Raw genomic sequence first — 16,471 nt, forward strand, 5'->3', positions numbered from 1 at the left:
AAAGAAACCCCAGGTGCACATTCCCAACCTCCAAGGTATACATGTACCAAATTTGGTAGCTGTATGTCAAACGGTCTGGCCTGTAGAGCGCCAACACACACACACACACACACACACACACACACATTGAGCTTTATTATAAGTATAGATTAAATATGCATCATTGGAATTTTTCAAAATCATATTTATTAATTAAAGGCGCATTACCTAAGTTCTTTAAACAGAAATAGTCATTAACTATAGCTGTATCATGTCAGTTCTTCAATTTCATTAATTTATCTTATTTCGAAATTTAGATAATTTTGAATTGTAAAAATTAAAAAAGGAAACTAAAGAATTTTAGGCTGACTAGAAACTAGGTGTACTACTTAATTATCTAAATTTAAAAGCTTAGAAGAATAATTCGAATTCTGTATGATTGTAAATTAGTATTTGTAACAATGCTGTACTTATCTTATATTTTTATTCTAAAAATATATTATTCAAAAATTTTCATTTTTGAAACGAAGTACAGTCAAACCTCGCATAACGAATGATTCGCAAAATCAGAAATATAAAACGTGAAAAAAAGTGACTCCCTTAACGTGCAATGTTTTGCAGAACGAGTAGCGAGCAGACACTGGGACTTCACATGCTGTATTAGCTTGTATTAATCTGTGTTGAGCGCTTGTTTGAAAAGAATCCTTATATCAACTTGGAAGAAGTTTTGGCTGGATAGAGATGTCAAACGGGACTCCGAGGGTTAGAGGGTCCATGGAGTCTTAATTGATGAGATGTTGTTTCTGTCTAAGATTATGAGGCTTAGACGTGGATAGTTACGACATCAATCACCTGGTGGAACAACATAGCCGGAACCACCGAAGATCTCATGGAGCTGCATTCTGTGTCACAGCAAAAAGCTGAAGAGGAGATTTGGCCAGGTGGGGAAGAAATATAGACGCAATAGAGCAACAGCTTGCCAGTGAAGAGAAAGAGATAATGACAGCATGGGAAATTATTGCGTATTTAAAAGCATCACCCAAATCAAGTAGTAGTGTTACAAATTTATTTGACAATAGTGCTGTCTTATTTCTGCTAAATGTTGAAGCGTAGCCAAAGACAAAAGTCTTTAGACAATTTTCTAGTAAAAAAACAAATACGAATTCTGAATAATTACTTACATTATTATGAAGTCATTATGCTAGATAAGCGAGACTCCCCCGTAATTTTTTTTATTTATTTCTCATCATAGAGGCATATTTCTTATAAAATATATTTTATTTTATGTTGATTAATATTGCATAGTAAATATTACGTGGAAATATGATTAAGCAGAATGTTATTATTCTTTTATTTTATAAAAAATTCAACTTGCAAAATTTTGCAAACCGAATAGTTTAAGTGCATTTGATATACCAATAGAAAAAAAATCTAAATTTCCATCCTTAAACGTTACTTTAAAAGAGGATATTATCAGTTTTATATCTCACGAACTTTTATAGCACGAATGCGACTATACACAAAATAATATTTTGAAGGATAACGACAGGAACACGAAACATTATTAGATTCGATGACAGAAATAATCAATATCCTCATCGGCTTCGTAATTTATTTATTTTATCAGATGTATATTTAGATATCGATTATGTAAGTGTAGAGAAAAGGATCGTAATGGGGATTTTACGCACGATTTCATACAAAACTAAGTGTTCTTTATTCGTCAATTTCTCTATTACCTTACATGCAACGTCACAGTTGTTTTCGAATTGTTTTTTTTTTTTTTCGCCATAACGTTAATGATCTTATTGCTTTGTTAAGCTGAGAATTTATGAATGATTTAGCAAGAAGTTAAATATGGACCTAACTGGAAAAAAAGGTCAACGATTTCGTATTTTTCTTCATCAAGATATCAGTATCGATTTGGTATTAGATCGATATACATGTTGCGGTCAATATGATTAATCGGTCATTCTTAATAATAACCGATAAAAATGATTAATCAATTTATAATATTGCCGTACTTATTAGTACTAATTGCGGTTATAGAACGTCAGTCTAATTGCGGAAATAGAACGATTCAACAAACTATTGCTTTTTTTATGTGATTTAATAAATTAAAGCATTCCTCATATAGCGCAACTTAATAAAAATAAACATTACTAATTCAGCATGGTTTAAAAAACTTTGACTCTTATAGTAAGATTTAACAAGCAGCACGTTTTCAAAAGCTTGGATTCTTCTCAAACTGTACATATATTTCTGTTGTACTCTTAACACAATTTCAGTACAACATGGAATGAGTTAACTGTGCCATGAAGATAGTAATGTATATCGATATACAGAAAACATATTAATTGTTTAACTTTATTACTGATATTAGTACAGAGCAATGTAGTTACTTTGTAGAATAATAATTAATATAAGTAGAATAATTGTAATGTAAATTATCCGAGTGCTTTATTATACCAATAATTCCCTTTTATTAAAGCCGAAAAAATTTTTTTTTTGTCTTAAAGAAACAGGAAATAATTTTTTCTATACATTTGACAATATGTGCACTTGTTAACAGCACTTTTTTCATTTGATTCAAAGTGATTTATTTCATTTAAGCCTTTAATGGGTCAAATTTTTTCAGTAATGATATATTAAAATATTTTGGAATTTAATATTGACTTGAGAAAAAATTCATTTAGCTTATTAGATTCAATTATTTGATCTGCCAATTAACTTGATTAATTAAGGATAAATTACTAATTCGAAACATTACATTATGGGTTGAGATATAAATTGAATTGTTTCATTTTGGCGAGAAATTAAATCGTCGTTTCATCGAAAGATTTGGCGAGAATTAAAGCAAACATTCTTTTCATCATTAGATGTTAGGAAATACCATACCAATGAGATACCATTGTTTCAAAATAATGATAATAATTTAATTCACTTGATTGTTAAAATTACGTTAAACTTTTGTGACTTCAATAGCATCGCTAATTAGAGGTGGTAAAGTAGCGTACCATGGGCATTTAAAAATTAACTAGTTTTTGGTAATGGTTCCTTACGGCTTTAGAAATGGTTAATATATCTCAATTACTTCTAATATAAGACAAATATATTTGGTTCACGAGTTAAGAATCTTCTGAAATTGAGCAAATATATCCAATTTATGTGTCAAGAATCTTGCTATTATTGAAACATATTGCATTCTTGACTCAAGAATCTTGCTATTATTCAAACTTATTGTATTCGTGAATCAAATATTTTGCTATTATTGAAACTTATTGTATTCGTGAGTCAAGAATCTCCTACTGTTAGTCTAATATATTTGGTTTGTGAATCAAGGATCTTCTACAGTTAATAAAATATATTTGGTTCTTGAGTCAAGAATCTTCTGCTATAGAGTAAAGATATCTAATGTTGCTACGTTACGTTGTTCAGAATCTGCTACTATCAGTCAAATACATTTGATTTGTAATACAAATATATTTGACTATTTGTCAAATATATTTGATTTGTGATTCAAATATACTTGATTTGTGATTCAAATATATTTGACTATATGTCAAATATATTTGATATATTGTCAATTTGATTCTTGAATCAATAATCTCCAGCTAATAGCCAAATATATTTGATTCGTGAATCACGAATCGTCTGTCATTAATCAAATTTAGTTGATTCGTGCGTTAAAAACATCTTGCTTTTGGGATAATATTTATGTCTTCTGAATGGAGACTATCTTGTTATTGGAGTGGTATTTTAATGTATCGAATGTCGACAGAATTGCAATCCAAACTGATTGTCTATAACTCACAATTATGAAACGCATTAAAATATAATACTCCACTAGAAAGTGAAACAAATGAGCAAAGAAATGAAATTAATCCAATAAATCTGAATGTGATACCTGAGTTGTTGGGCTGGTGTTGGTGCCTGAACGGTTGAAACTGTGGCTGGAACTGAGGTTTCTTTGTTTTCGTCTTGTGAACGGTGCGTAGCCTGAAGGGAAATAAAAAAATCCAACTATTAAATTCAAAAGTGCATTTAAAAACATCCGTAAACTTGAATTAAAAAAATATGCATTACCACTCATTTCTGTTTATGCGAAAACATATGTTTAAGGTCAGTTTAAATTTTAGAATTTTAAAAAATCTAATAACTGTTTTCAGATTCTACAATAGAAAAAAGTATCGTTTTCTGTTAGAATGTATAAAAAGTTTAAAAAGGAAATAAAACAAATTGCTTTAAAATAATAAAACTTTCGAAAATCATCAAATTATTTATTCAAAATTTAAGGCAAGATTTAAAATAATTCCCTGCTATTAAATCTTGACCCCATCGATCAATTTAATAAATGAAATATGAATTCATCAAATAGAATTCTGGAATCAGATTTTGACAGAAAGAAGAGGCGAAATGCAAATAAAAAAATAATAGAAAATAGTTGCATTTAATATTATTGCATAAATATTATAGAAAAATGCTTTAAAACTAAGATAATAAACTTTAGAAAATGTTACAGTCGTTTGCTTTAAATCCATTAATGAAATGGATTATACATACATATATTTAAAGATTCTAATTTGAATCCTAATTAATTTCCTAATTTTTATCATAATTTAGCCCTATTAACTGCATTATAAAATGTTCTCTTATTTCCTGATCCAATTCCATCTTTTTATGTAATTAATTGAACACATGGTCTATAAAACTGCTCATTACAACATTTTCTCCCTCTTCTAATGAATGGATAAACCTCCTTAATGTTTGCGACATTCTTTTAAAAATATCTATATTTCCCGTTCTTAAGACTACACGTGTTAAAGCAATCCCTAACAAAATTTCGTTATAAAATCACTGAGGGAAACATTTCGCTCTCTTTCACTCTTGTGTCGCAATGTAGATTGACGAATCTCGTTGCTTCTTCCTGGTAACATAGTATGCCTCCCATGACTCTTAAATAAATCAAAGTTTTAAAATTTCAAACATTTCTTCTATTCGTCAACGCAACTGCTAAAATATGTTTTCACACATATATGTTGAAATTATTTGAATTCGAATAAATGTGCACGAAAAAAAATAAAGAAATTGAAATAAGGTCTCAAGTAAATCCTTAAAGAAGAAGTTCAGAAAATTCTGCCAAACTGTTTATCGCCAAAGAGATAATTTCTATATTCGGGTGTGAATTCGGAATTTACCAGATCAACACAAAACTACTGAGTATAAAGTTAAAACAATATTTTCTCCGGAGATGCTCTAAACTCCCAATTATCCACGAAATCTTGTAATAGGACAAGTGTGGACAATTCGCAAAATGATCAGAAAAAGAAACAAATCTACACGAATATGCTTTTGAAAATAAATATTCACAACACTCTATACATGTAATGTGACTTAAAAACAATAAGTTTCTGTCCTTAAAAGATATTGTTTACATCTTACAAAAATCGTTTATTTTCTTTTTTTATATTAATAATTGACATTTTTAGGCAACGTTTTGAAATTAGAAATCCTGGATAACCCATCTAATTAAAGTTTATTGGGTAATAGTAAATACGAAACAGAAATTCTAAATTTGAAAACCAGATTTTCAAATTTAATATATTTTCTATCCTCTTTTGATTCTTAAAATCCAAAATATTTATTCAAATAACAGAAGAATTAATTGAATAAAATAAAAAACAAACAAACCATGCACATTTATTTGAAAAAGAAGTTTGTTGTTCTTTTGTATTACTAAGAAGAAAAGAAAAAAAGATCCAAATTAGATTCAATAATTCCCTATTAGTTTAAAATATTATCTCTGCGATATACACAATATTTATTTTTATTTAAAACCAAGAGGAGAAAAATCATTCATTAAGTAGCCATCTAAGTGGAGACGGTCACAGGCTGGGCACGGCGCCAGAATGGACAGATAAGCACAGCTGGGTTGCATTGATGAAAAGAAAGAATGAGATAAAGGAAAAGAGAAAAACATATCGTTTGCTACAAAAACATTTTTTATTATTATGGATAATATTTAGCAATAAATAAAAAAACAACTTTTATCCTGAGTTGATTAATCTCAAGCATACAGCAGAAGCAGTAGAAATAAAATGTGAGAAGAATAAGAAATGTTTATTCAGGATTTTTCTTTCTTTTTTTAAAGAATCTTTTTTTTTTTGCTATGCATAATAACTAACTAAAATTCTTAGAAAGTAAAATTTATATCTATCATTTCAGAATTATCATTCCATTTTACTTTCCTTAAAACGAAAAGTGATATGAAAAAAAATTATTTTTGTGTATTACTTAAGCAGTAAAATTAACATTTGTTTTCACTTGGTAAATATGTGCTATTTTAATATTATTATTATATATCTTATATCATTATATGACGTTATTTTTCTTCCTTTTATCGATTAAAAAATTTAGTATCAGTACTTTAAAAAAAATCAGTTTGTGCCCTTTTAGCACTTAAGAATATCATCAATTATTTATTGAGAACATGTTGCATTCTGCATGAACTAGAATATCAACATAATTAAGCAGAAAGTCGGTAAATATTAACTACTATTGTAACTATCGTAAACCATTGTAAAGGTGTCCAATAAATAATTTCTAAACTGTTTGAAATAGGCGTATAGATTCATTCAAAAAAATGCTTTAAATGACCGAAAGAATTATATTTTATATTTATTGTATCAATTAATGAAAATAGTAACTATCTGAAAAAGTAATGGATTTTCACTTTCTATAGGGTTTTCCAGTCCTATCAGTCATATTTAATAAAAAAAATGATACTCTAAAACGTACATTAAGAAACTCTCATTATTTTTTGATTAAAATTGACAGAATTATAGCTATTTAACTTAAACAGGAGTCACATACAAATTATTTTATGAAAAACAAAATGGAAAAAGTAACGGTGCATAATTTCAATTTACAAATGTTCTATCTCATAATAGCGGATTTAGCTGCAGAACTCATCTAAAATAGAAACTTCCAATGCTTCGTTAATCGATCAATTATAGCATCAGAATTATAATAATTTTTTTGTTTAAAAGTTTACGGTGCCAAAAATATTTTATTAAACCCGATTGATCGGAATAGGAGACTATATAAAATGTTAGATCTTTTAACTTTCTAAAAATATATTGATTAACTCAAACAACATAAAATACAATTCTTTCCGTTTCTTAAAACATTTTTAACATCGGAACTATTTGACTACTGACGCATTCTAACGGTTTAAAATTTATCTATTAAATTACTTTAAGAGAGGATCTCTTTGCATTGATCCTTATCATTCAGTTTCTAAAATCATGGGACTAACTTTAAGGAAAGGTCAGGCAAATCATATCTGCAAATGCTTAAGGACGGGGGATTATTATAAGGGTTTCCTTGTCAGTGAATTAAGTAAAAGAAAATGTTATTGCTCTTTAAGGCTCTGGAAGCTGCAAGATTATGACCTTATCTGTAACTGGAACCAAGATCTAAAATCTTTCTGGCGAATTCCATGTGACGCCAGGGCCTATCGGACACCATATAAGCAGAGACGCGAAAGAATTACACAATGTACTTCCTTCTTTTGAGAGCCTTCGCACTGCGATGTTAGTGATATAAGCACTCTTGGCAGTGCCGTTATTTAATAAGCTATTTGTTACCTGCTTGTATTGCATATTTCTATAAGAGTTCTCTACAAACCTAAGCTGGTTTTCTGTTGTCTCTGTTTATATTTTACGTGAAATAAAGTGTCATTTCCATTAATCAAAGTAATTATTATTCATATATCTATTACTCTTTAACTAAGTGATTTTGCGCAACAATATGCGTCTGAGAACATGTATGTCACAAGTTTAATGGCCAACTGAATTTGAAGGGCAGAGGGTTAGAAAAGAATAAAAGACTTCAAAATTTCTTAAGAAGAGAAATTATACTCACGATAAGGGGTCTTATGACAGCAGGATCCTCGCCTGGCGATGTTATTTTATTGTCGATATCTGGTGGTTTCCAATGGGTCGGAGATGATGGCTGGAGACAGTTTAGAGGGTACGTCTCGGCATCTAGAAAGTAAGGGATGAAATTAGTTGACATTTAGAACAGAGAAAAACAGCCCTGTTTGTATATCACAAATGAGAAAAACAGATAACCACCGTTGCTTTCGAGAAATGCCCAAGGGTCGTTAAAGTGCAATTTGTTATATCAAAAAGAATACAGCAATTTTGGATCATTTTTCTTAAAATCATTTTACAGAACACATGTTTTAACTTACACGTCAATAAATTTTCACAAGCATACAGCATTGTACCCCACCCTAGATGAAGACGTGGTGTCATTTCTATCCTTCATGAAGCAACCTTATTTAATACAAGGTCACCGAAGAATCTCCTGGGAATTAAATGATAACTATGAAATCAGCAATCGACTGCTGCACTCCAGGGCCTTCCGAATTCTCAAATAGTACAATAATTCCCTCAGAAGAACTATTTTTATCCAGTCATCCGCCAGAAGATTGTCAGATTCACTGGTATATTTCATTTGAAAGACATCAAATAATAGGACAATAAAAGATCTACCTAATACCAAGGTACCATAGAATTCACAGATAACCATGATTGCAAACAGGAGACTGTCAACTGAATTCTTCATTCCTTCATTGTTTTTCGATTATCAAAAAATGTAATAGCACCTTCAGGAAGATCTATTTGACACAACCATCATCCAGTATGTCGTGAGATCCATCCACAGTACTTCATTTGAAAAACAATTTTGTAAATGCATACAAAGTCAAATAAAAACAAATAAAAAGAAAGCTAATATAAGAATAAATATAATAGTTCTATGATCAGTTTGATGTTGGTATAAATTTAATGTGATCTCATAATAACGTAAAATTCATAAAATGACCACATTTCTGATATAAAAAATAAAATGAAAGCTGAAACACTCTCACAGATAAGCGATTTTCATAAAATAACTTTAAATAGAGACCATAAAGCTACTATAAAGAAAATTTTTAAAACTATCATAAACTGAAATAGAATAAATAATTCCTAAGTACGATTTTTTTGATAATTTGACATTTATTTTCTCTTTTTACAGTGTTTATCTTTTAAGATGAAACTGAAGTCAGTTAAGTATTTTTTTATATTTTCTATATAAGATAAATTTATCATTGCAAAAATAAAACATCTGCTTGGAAATGTTTTTATTCTTTTCTATTCATATCACGGAATTGCCTTTCTTTTGAAGAAAAAGCCAGTTTTCTAAGGAAGTGAAGTGTGGGAACATAATCAATTTTTAAATAAGCATCTCGGAGGAAAAAACTCCCCAAAAGAACTACACTTCAATGACATATCCTTATTAGGAACGATATTAATGAGTAGTGTATAATATGAGTATTGAAAATGTTCCACATACATTTCTTACGAATGTAATACAATAAGTTTAAATTGGGTACTAATATTATAAGTTTATGAGCATTGATAAAATGTTTATTGGCGTTGAAATGATCGAATTATTTTGTTTGCAAATTATAATAAAAGACATTATTTCAATCTAAAGGAGAAAGAGTGTGTGTTGGCCTTTATAAATCAGATCGTCTGAACTTTAAGTACCAAAATTAATTAATATATACTCTTAATATGCCATTAGGAGGAAATTTTAAAATTTTTAATTAATTAAAAAATAAGCACGATTTTGGCTTCTGACATGAAAACATCCGAAAACACAAAAATGATTGTTACGTCATTTTAAAATTCAAAAAGTTATCTTTTCACTGATATCAATTTAACAGTCGTGCTATTCCATCCCCCTAAATTTTGAAAAGTTTTAAAATCCGAAACCTTATCACCAGACCACGGCGGCCCTCCTAATATCTCAGGATAAACGGATTGATAGATATTCAAACCATTGACGGATTTGGTCCAAAATCTAACAATGATCTAGATTTCTAATGATAAAATATTTTTCGAAATTTTATCCGTTTATCTCATTATGTTGTTGAATTATCTTATTTATATGCTCATGAACCTACAGATCGATTTTTTTTAATTTGATAAAAATCGACAGTTTTTCTGAAAAGACATCGTACCAACTTTCTGAACTCATTGCGCTTCTGAATTGTGGCAATCATAGATAGATAGACAGATAGAAAAAAAATTTTAGGGGTCAGAGACGCTTAAGTCATGCAGATTCATCGAAATTTCGAAGTCAAATTTCTTGACAAACATTCTCTTTGTATAAAATAAAGTAAAAACGAATATTTAATAAATATATTCAAATGTTCTATCTGTGATTCACAGAAATGAATACCATGTTTAGAATAATCCATAGAACTTTTTTTCCTATTAAAATAGGAACGATAATTTGGATGAAAGAATATTAAAATGTGATAAAAAGAAAATAAAATAAAATGCAGAACATTAAAGAAGATAATAAATAAAAGAATCCAATAAAATGATGCTTAAAATAGTATGGAGCATTAACGAAGAATTAAAATAAAAAAATGGCAATGGTATAATAAAACGAAACATTTTGGAAGGAAAATAAAACGACACTGTAATACGTCAAGAATATTGGATGAAAGTAATAATACCCCACTTCATTATTTTATAGTACGCGAAGACTCTTCGAACATTGGAGCAATAATCTAAAGTGTTGCTATTAAGCAGATGAGAAAAATTGTTTTTATCTATCCTGATGGGATCTGAAACCCATCTACAGCGAGAAAATCAAGGTCTAAATTGTAGATTGCGTTAAGTTTATTGATTCTTTTAAGATGACGGCTGTGGAATAATCTAGTAAAAATGGATTTTTCTTTGTTTTTTGCAATTTTTGATCAGTTTATTTCTGTATGGTCACGAGATGCGCCTTAAAAAGCACTAAACTGGTGCAATTTACTTCGGTTAACATCCCGTTTTGAAGCAATCTCTCTTCTTTTTAGAATTCGATCACTATGCGTAGACGACACCAGAGTCTACATTCACTCTCCAAATTTCCATTCCACACAAACAGGAGAATATTGATCATTATACAACAGGATCCATCCTTACCGAGGATATATATTGTAGATAATAATTGGAATTGGGTCTTGAATCTGTTTTCTTTCAATTCGGATGCTGAAAATCTGATATGTGGATACTGCAGTCTTTCAAATTGCTTAGAATATTCCAAAAATGGAAAATTAGACAAAAATGAAACTCTTCATCGTCTTTTCAGTTTATTAAACCATGCCATCCTTTCATTTCCGTCCGAAAATATAAAGCTTGTTAAATGGCTTCTCATGGCCTCTTCAACTTATTAAAAGATGTATTAGTTCGCTCAGAAATTATGCCAAGGCATGTGCTTAACTTTGTAGTTTAATGAAATCAATCAGTATACCTATTCTTTGGAGTTTATTAGCTTTACAGTTTTAATGTAATACAGCAATTTCTTTGCATTTTTAAACTATCGTACTCTCATATACAAGGATAGTATGAGTCAAAAGTATACAATCTACTTTTGACGAATATGCGTCAAATGTGATTCCAATCTGCAGTTTTGATTTAAAGACAATTCATCAGATTTAACTTTTTCAAATTTTATGTCTATGTAACCGTAGGTTTATATTTATATGAATAAACAGAACGGTAGCTAGTCTACTTGTAAAATAGGTTTGTTAAAAATTTTGATATACATTTGTAAATTAAAAATTTCATTTATCATGTTTACATATTCATGGACAGATAGACAGAACGGCCTTATTGTCAATGGGTTTCTACTAAATTTCACTAAAAAATTTGCAGTTTGGTTCAAACGCCATTCATAAAATTTCAAAGATTTTTTTATTTTATTTTCTAGAGTTCTTTCAGTAACACATGCAGACAAACAAACAACCAAAGATAATTTCAAAAAATGTGTTTGTCGAATTGTAATCGATTTAAACTGTGAAAATCCACAAAATTTTCCAAGTCGAGTTTTTTTTATGACATCAATAATTTTCCTTCTCCCACTTCATATTTGAAAAAATTAAAATGATAATAAAAATCTTTATCTTCTAAGACTTTATATCATTAATACTGCACATTCTTTGAAGAGAATTTGAATTATTCATTATGTTTTTACTAAAAAAAGTATAAAAAAACAAATTTTGCATTGCGATTAAATGCTGCAGTATGCTGAGGATCTACTCACGTTGTGGGGACATGAGGACACCCCTGTGGTCGTGGTGCGTTGCGAGGGAGACTTCGCTGACGTAGCTGTAGGTCTGCTCGTTGACGTCGGTAATCCGGATTCTGGGCTGATGGGGCACCGGCTGGGTCTCTCGCGATTGCTCCGCGAACATGTCCACTGGCATGATGCCGCTGATTTCATAGCCGGGATCCACCTGAAAAATAAAACATCATTATTTCGTATTTCTGATAATGCAGATTTGCTGCATGCATGTGTGAAAATAATAGACCCGTCTATAAAGTAAAAGACCATTATTTATATTTCTGACAATGCAGATTTGCTGATTCTGATAATACAGATTTGCTGATTCTGATAATGAAGATTTTCTGATTCTGATAATGCAGATTTGCTGATTCTGATAATACAGATTTGCTGATTCTGATAATGAAGATTTTCTGATTCTGATAATGCAGATTTGCTGATTCTGATAATACAGATTTTTTGAATAGTACTTTCACTCAAAAACTGTTTTAAAATTACACCATTTTAGGTTAAGATAAGGCAATGAATGAAGATGAACTTTGACTTAGTTTAATTGTATTTATGTTCCGTTTTGAAAGAACACGAGATTTATTTTGGGATGGACTCCGTAATTTTAAACCTTGGTTCGATGCGGAAACAACACTTGAGTTGTCGCCCCTTCTCCAAATTTCAGCATCATATCCGTGGGTGGAAATTAGGCCTCGACGGATTTAATGTGAATCAGAAGACAAGGCCTTACTACCCGGCTACAGCGACTGAAACTGAACTTCGGAACATATAATCAAAATAATCATATTGATACCTTCCTATCCGTTTAAAAAATGAGACTTGCTAAACCAAAGTCTGAATTTGTTAACACTATTAAACAAAATATTTTTAATAGAGTGATTAGTTCGCTTAAGCTAGATTTTGGAGTAGATAATTAAAAATAATAATTATACTGATTACTTCTTAACCATTTAAAATATGAGAATTGCCGAAGCAAGGTCTAAATTTGTTAACAATATTAAACAAAATATTTTCAACAAAGTGGCTTATCCTGAAAACTAAAAAAAACATTCTCTTATAATATCCTTTTATAATATTAATTAAATAAATCAGAAACTAGGGAACCGAATTAAAAGTGTTATGCAATGTTAAGAAATGAACTATTCTTACCTGCCGAAGAAACTGCAGAGGCACCTTGACGATGGTTCGGAGCAGGCGGAGGCAACCGAGGAGGGAGGATAGGCACAGGAATCCTCCCCAAATGATAAATGCAACTTGCGTCAGCAGCCATAAAATCTGAAAGATGAAAAACAGAAAATAGTACCTTTATTATACATTCTACTTTGATTTCATATTTTTATTGCTTGAAAAGAAAGTATTTCAGAACTCGATTTCTTAGCCTTTTCCTATTGAACTAGAGTAATAAAAAATTGTACATGTATATATATATAACTTCGATTATTTCATCAGGAAGGCATAATTTGTACAGGTAAGAAGCGATAAGCGATGCGTCAGTCTACAACGCGACACAAAAGTAAAGCAGAAAGAGAGGGAGAGAGAAATGTTTCCCTTCTGTGATTTTAATATGAGATTTTGGTTGGGATTTCTTTGGCACGCGGAGACTTATGAAAGGGAATCTTAGGTATCTTTAAAGGAATGTTGTAAGCATTAGGGATTTTTAAACTGTTTTGTTCAGAGCGTGAGAAAATGCTTAAGTCATCACTTTTCTAGAGCGCGTGTTAAAAATAATTAAATAAAAAGTTGGAATTGGATCAGAAAATGAGACCATTTTAGATTGATGTTCATTTGGGCTAAATTGAGGAAATTATATATATATATATAGTTATATATGATAATATACCATTTTAGAATATTTAAAATTTAATTATCAGCTAGTCTATAAATTTAATTTAATTCTGATTTATATGTATGTTACCTTTTGGTGAATTTCAGAAAAAATATTGATTTCAAATTTCATAATATATATAAAATATAGAATTACAAAATAAGGATTATGACATTTGATAATAATTAAAATAAATAAAAGGTCTATTTTTATATGGATTAGAACGTTTTTAAAAGCTTTCTTTATTGATTTTTTAAACTTGATTTGTTATATATTTGCATAGAAGGAATCGATTGAGATGCCAAAATCGACTTTTCAGTCACTTCCTGATGCGCCAGGGTTATGAAATTTTGTATTCTTGTTTTCCTGATCATAATGTATTATTTCAGTATTCTCAAAATTTAATTACGAATTAATCGGTTAATATAATTGAGTCTTTATGCCTTATATATGATGCCGTTACTGAGTTGCCATACACATGAAAAAACAGTCAGAGAGCTTTCTAGTGGATTTATTGTTTTGAATTGTTTTTGAATTGCCATGTTCACAAGTTATGATTGATTCATATGTTTGACTGATTCTTTAAGCTTTTGAATCATCAAGCTCACAAGCATAATTTCAAAAGCATGTCCGTTCAGACAACTGTAATAAGCTAATATTTTTTTAAAACTGGATTATTAAATGGAATTTCAGAAATAAATACGCGATAAATAAATTTTAGTATTGCCTAAATTTTAATATTTTGATTTCAAAATATTTCCAGAAAGAAGATCATCTCACTCTGAGCGACTGCTGCAGAGCTCCGAGCACTCCCGACGTGATGATGAGACAGAAGTGGAAAGTGATGATGATGGTGATGGCGCTTTCGTCGTTCAGCCTGGTCATCTTGACTTGGGTCATGCGGACGAAGGAGAGCTGCAGCAGGGCGAACGCGGACACGAGGCAGGGGTAGCCCAGATCCCACAGGACTTGCATCAACACGATGGGAAGTGCCTGTCGGTGGAAAAGAGGGTATATCAGAAATTGGAAAAATAGCCGATATAAAAACTAATTATCAGCTACTTTCATGAATTAATTAATCACATTAATTAAATGGGCAATTTTGAAACCTCTAGGAAAAACAAAAGGAAAGAAAATCGGGATAATTTAGAAGAATCTTTCTATATAAAACGCTAACGAATATGGCACAGAAATCGCCCTTACTATTTATTGTGGAATGGCAACAGTCTGATGTAAATAAATCGCTATTCGAACTTTCAGACTGTTTGATTAAACGTTTTTTACATTGTATTTAATTCGGCTAGATTGTGCGGTCTCCTAAATAATTTGTGTGTGTGTGGGAGGGGGAGTTCCGGCCAAATCTAATCCTGTCAGTATTTTTTAATTTTTTCTTTTTTTTTCATTGCAAGCCCTTTAAAACCGTCTACGCACCTTGGCATGTTTTTTAATTGTAACAGGATTTTGTCATGCGTGCTTAAAAACCAGACACTAATTTGGAAGACTTATCCTTAAATCAAAGTTTCGTTGATTAATGGAGCTACAAAATATTATTAGAAATGCCATGGAGAGGGCTCGCTGTGTCACTAAAAACTTTATTCAGTCAAAAGAAAGAAGATATAAAAGAAATAAAAAAAAACAGATGTAAAACGGAAATTTCAACCGAGTGTGAAAATAGATAAGAATCATAGTCAGATGGATAATCATCATTACTTATGGAAACTGATGACCTATTTTCCAGAACTGTTATCTTCCTAAAATGGTTTTGATATTATCATTTCAAAAAAATGCTTTTTCAATATCAGTTTCCTTTCAGTATAACTTTTTTTTATTTTTATTAAGTTTTTGAAATGTGGTTTAATATACAATTCATAAACAATGGTTGTAATGTTATGATGAAATTCAAGCTTATTCATCAAAACATTCAACCGTGTACTTTTGCCAATGTTATGATTAAAAAACGCTTCCATTGGACATTGAAATAGGATTTTTACTTTCGCTTTTGTTCCGTAGTATATAGTACTTTATTTTAATTTTCGCTCATAATAACTTACACCAGATTAATTAATTAAATTCATGTTTTTTAATCATACCAAACAACAAAATGAAAATTTTAAGAATGCTTCTCTTAATAATCGTTGAATAGTCTAAAAAGTCAATGATATCAACTAACAAAGAGCTGCCAAAGCAACACCTCAACTCTGACTGGAATGACGCACGATGAGTCATAGCAAGAAGTCTGACGAATAGTAGCTGATTGTGTTCTAGCAGGTGTTTAGACTGCCTTCAAACCGTTGGCGGTAGCTTCCCATCTGTATTTCTTTTAGTAAACTACCTATTAAACAGTTATGGCATTTGTTTTTTCATAAATAGACACTTTTTTTTTAAATAAGATAATGCCTTTCCACTGTTCAATCTTCAACTGCAAATGAAATTATGATAACGGTCCAAAAGTATCCATCTTTAAATTTCCGGAGGATG

At 30.2% G+C, this 16,471-nt stretch overlaps 1 protein-coding gene across 1 annotated transcript in view; it reads right to left on the minus strand.

The window, feature by feature from the left end:
• Nucleotides 1–16,471, minus strand: part of LOC129984298 (uncharacterized) — a 127,947-nt gene that overhangs the window by 10,374 nt on the left and 101,102 nt on the right. The window contains exons 4-8 of the mRNA XM_056094157.1: nt 14,774–14,986; nt 13,318–13,443; nt 12,139–12,331; nt 7,906–8,027; nt 3,887–3,978 (exon numbers count right to left, since the gene is read on the minus strand). Coding sequence (XP_055950132.1) covers nt 3,887–3,978; nt 7,906–8,027; nt 12,139–12,331; nt 13,318–13,443; nt 14,774–14,986 — 746 coding nt within the window. The remainder of the gene's footprint in view (nt 1–3,886; nt 3,979–7,905; nt 8,028–12,138; nt 12,332–13,317; nt 13,444–14,773; nt 14,987–16,471) is intronic.

The sequence above is a fragment of the Argiope bruennichi genome, chromosome 9 (genome assembly GCF_947563725.1).
Source record: "Argiope bruennichi chromosome 9, qqArgBrue1.1, whole genome shotgun sequence".
NCBI lineage: Eukaryota > Metazoa > Arthropoda > Arachnida > Araneae > Araneidae > Argiope > Argiope bruennichi.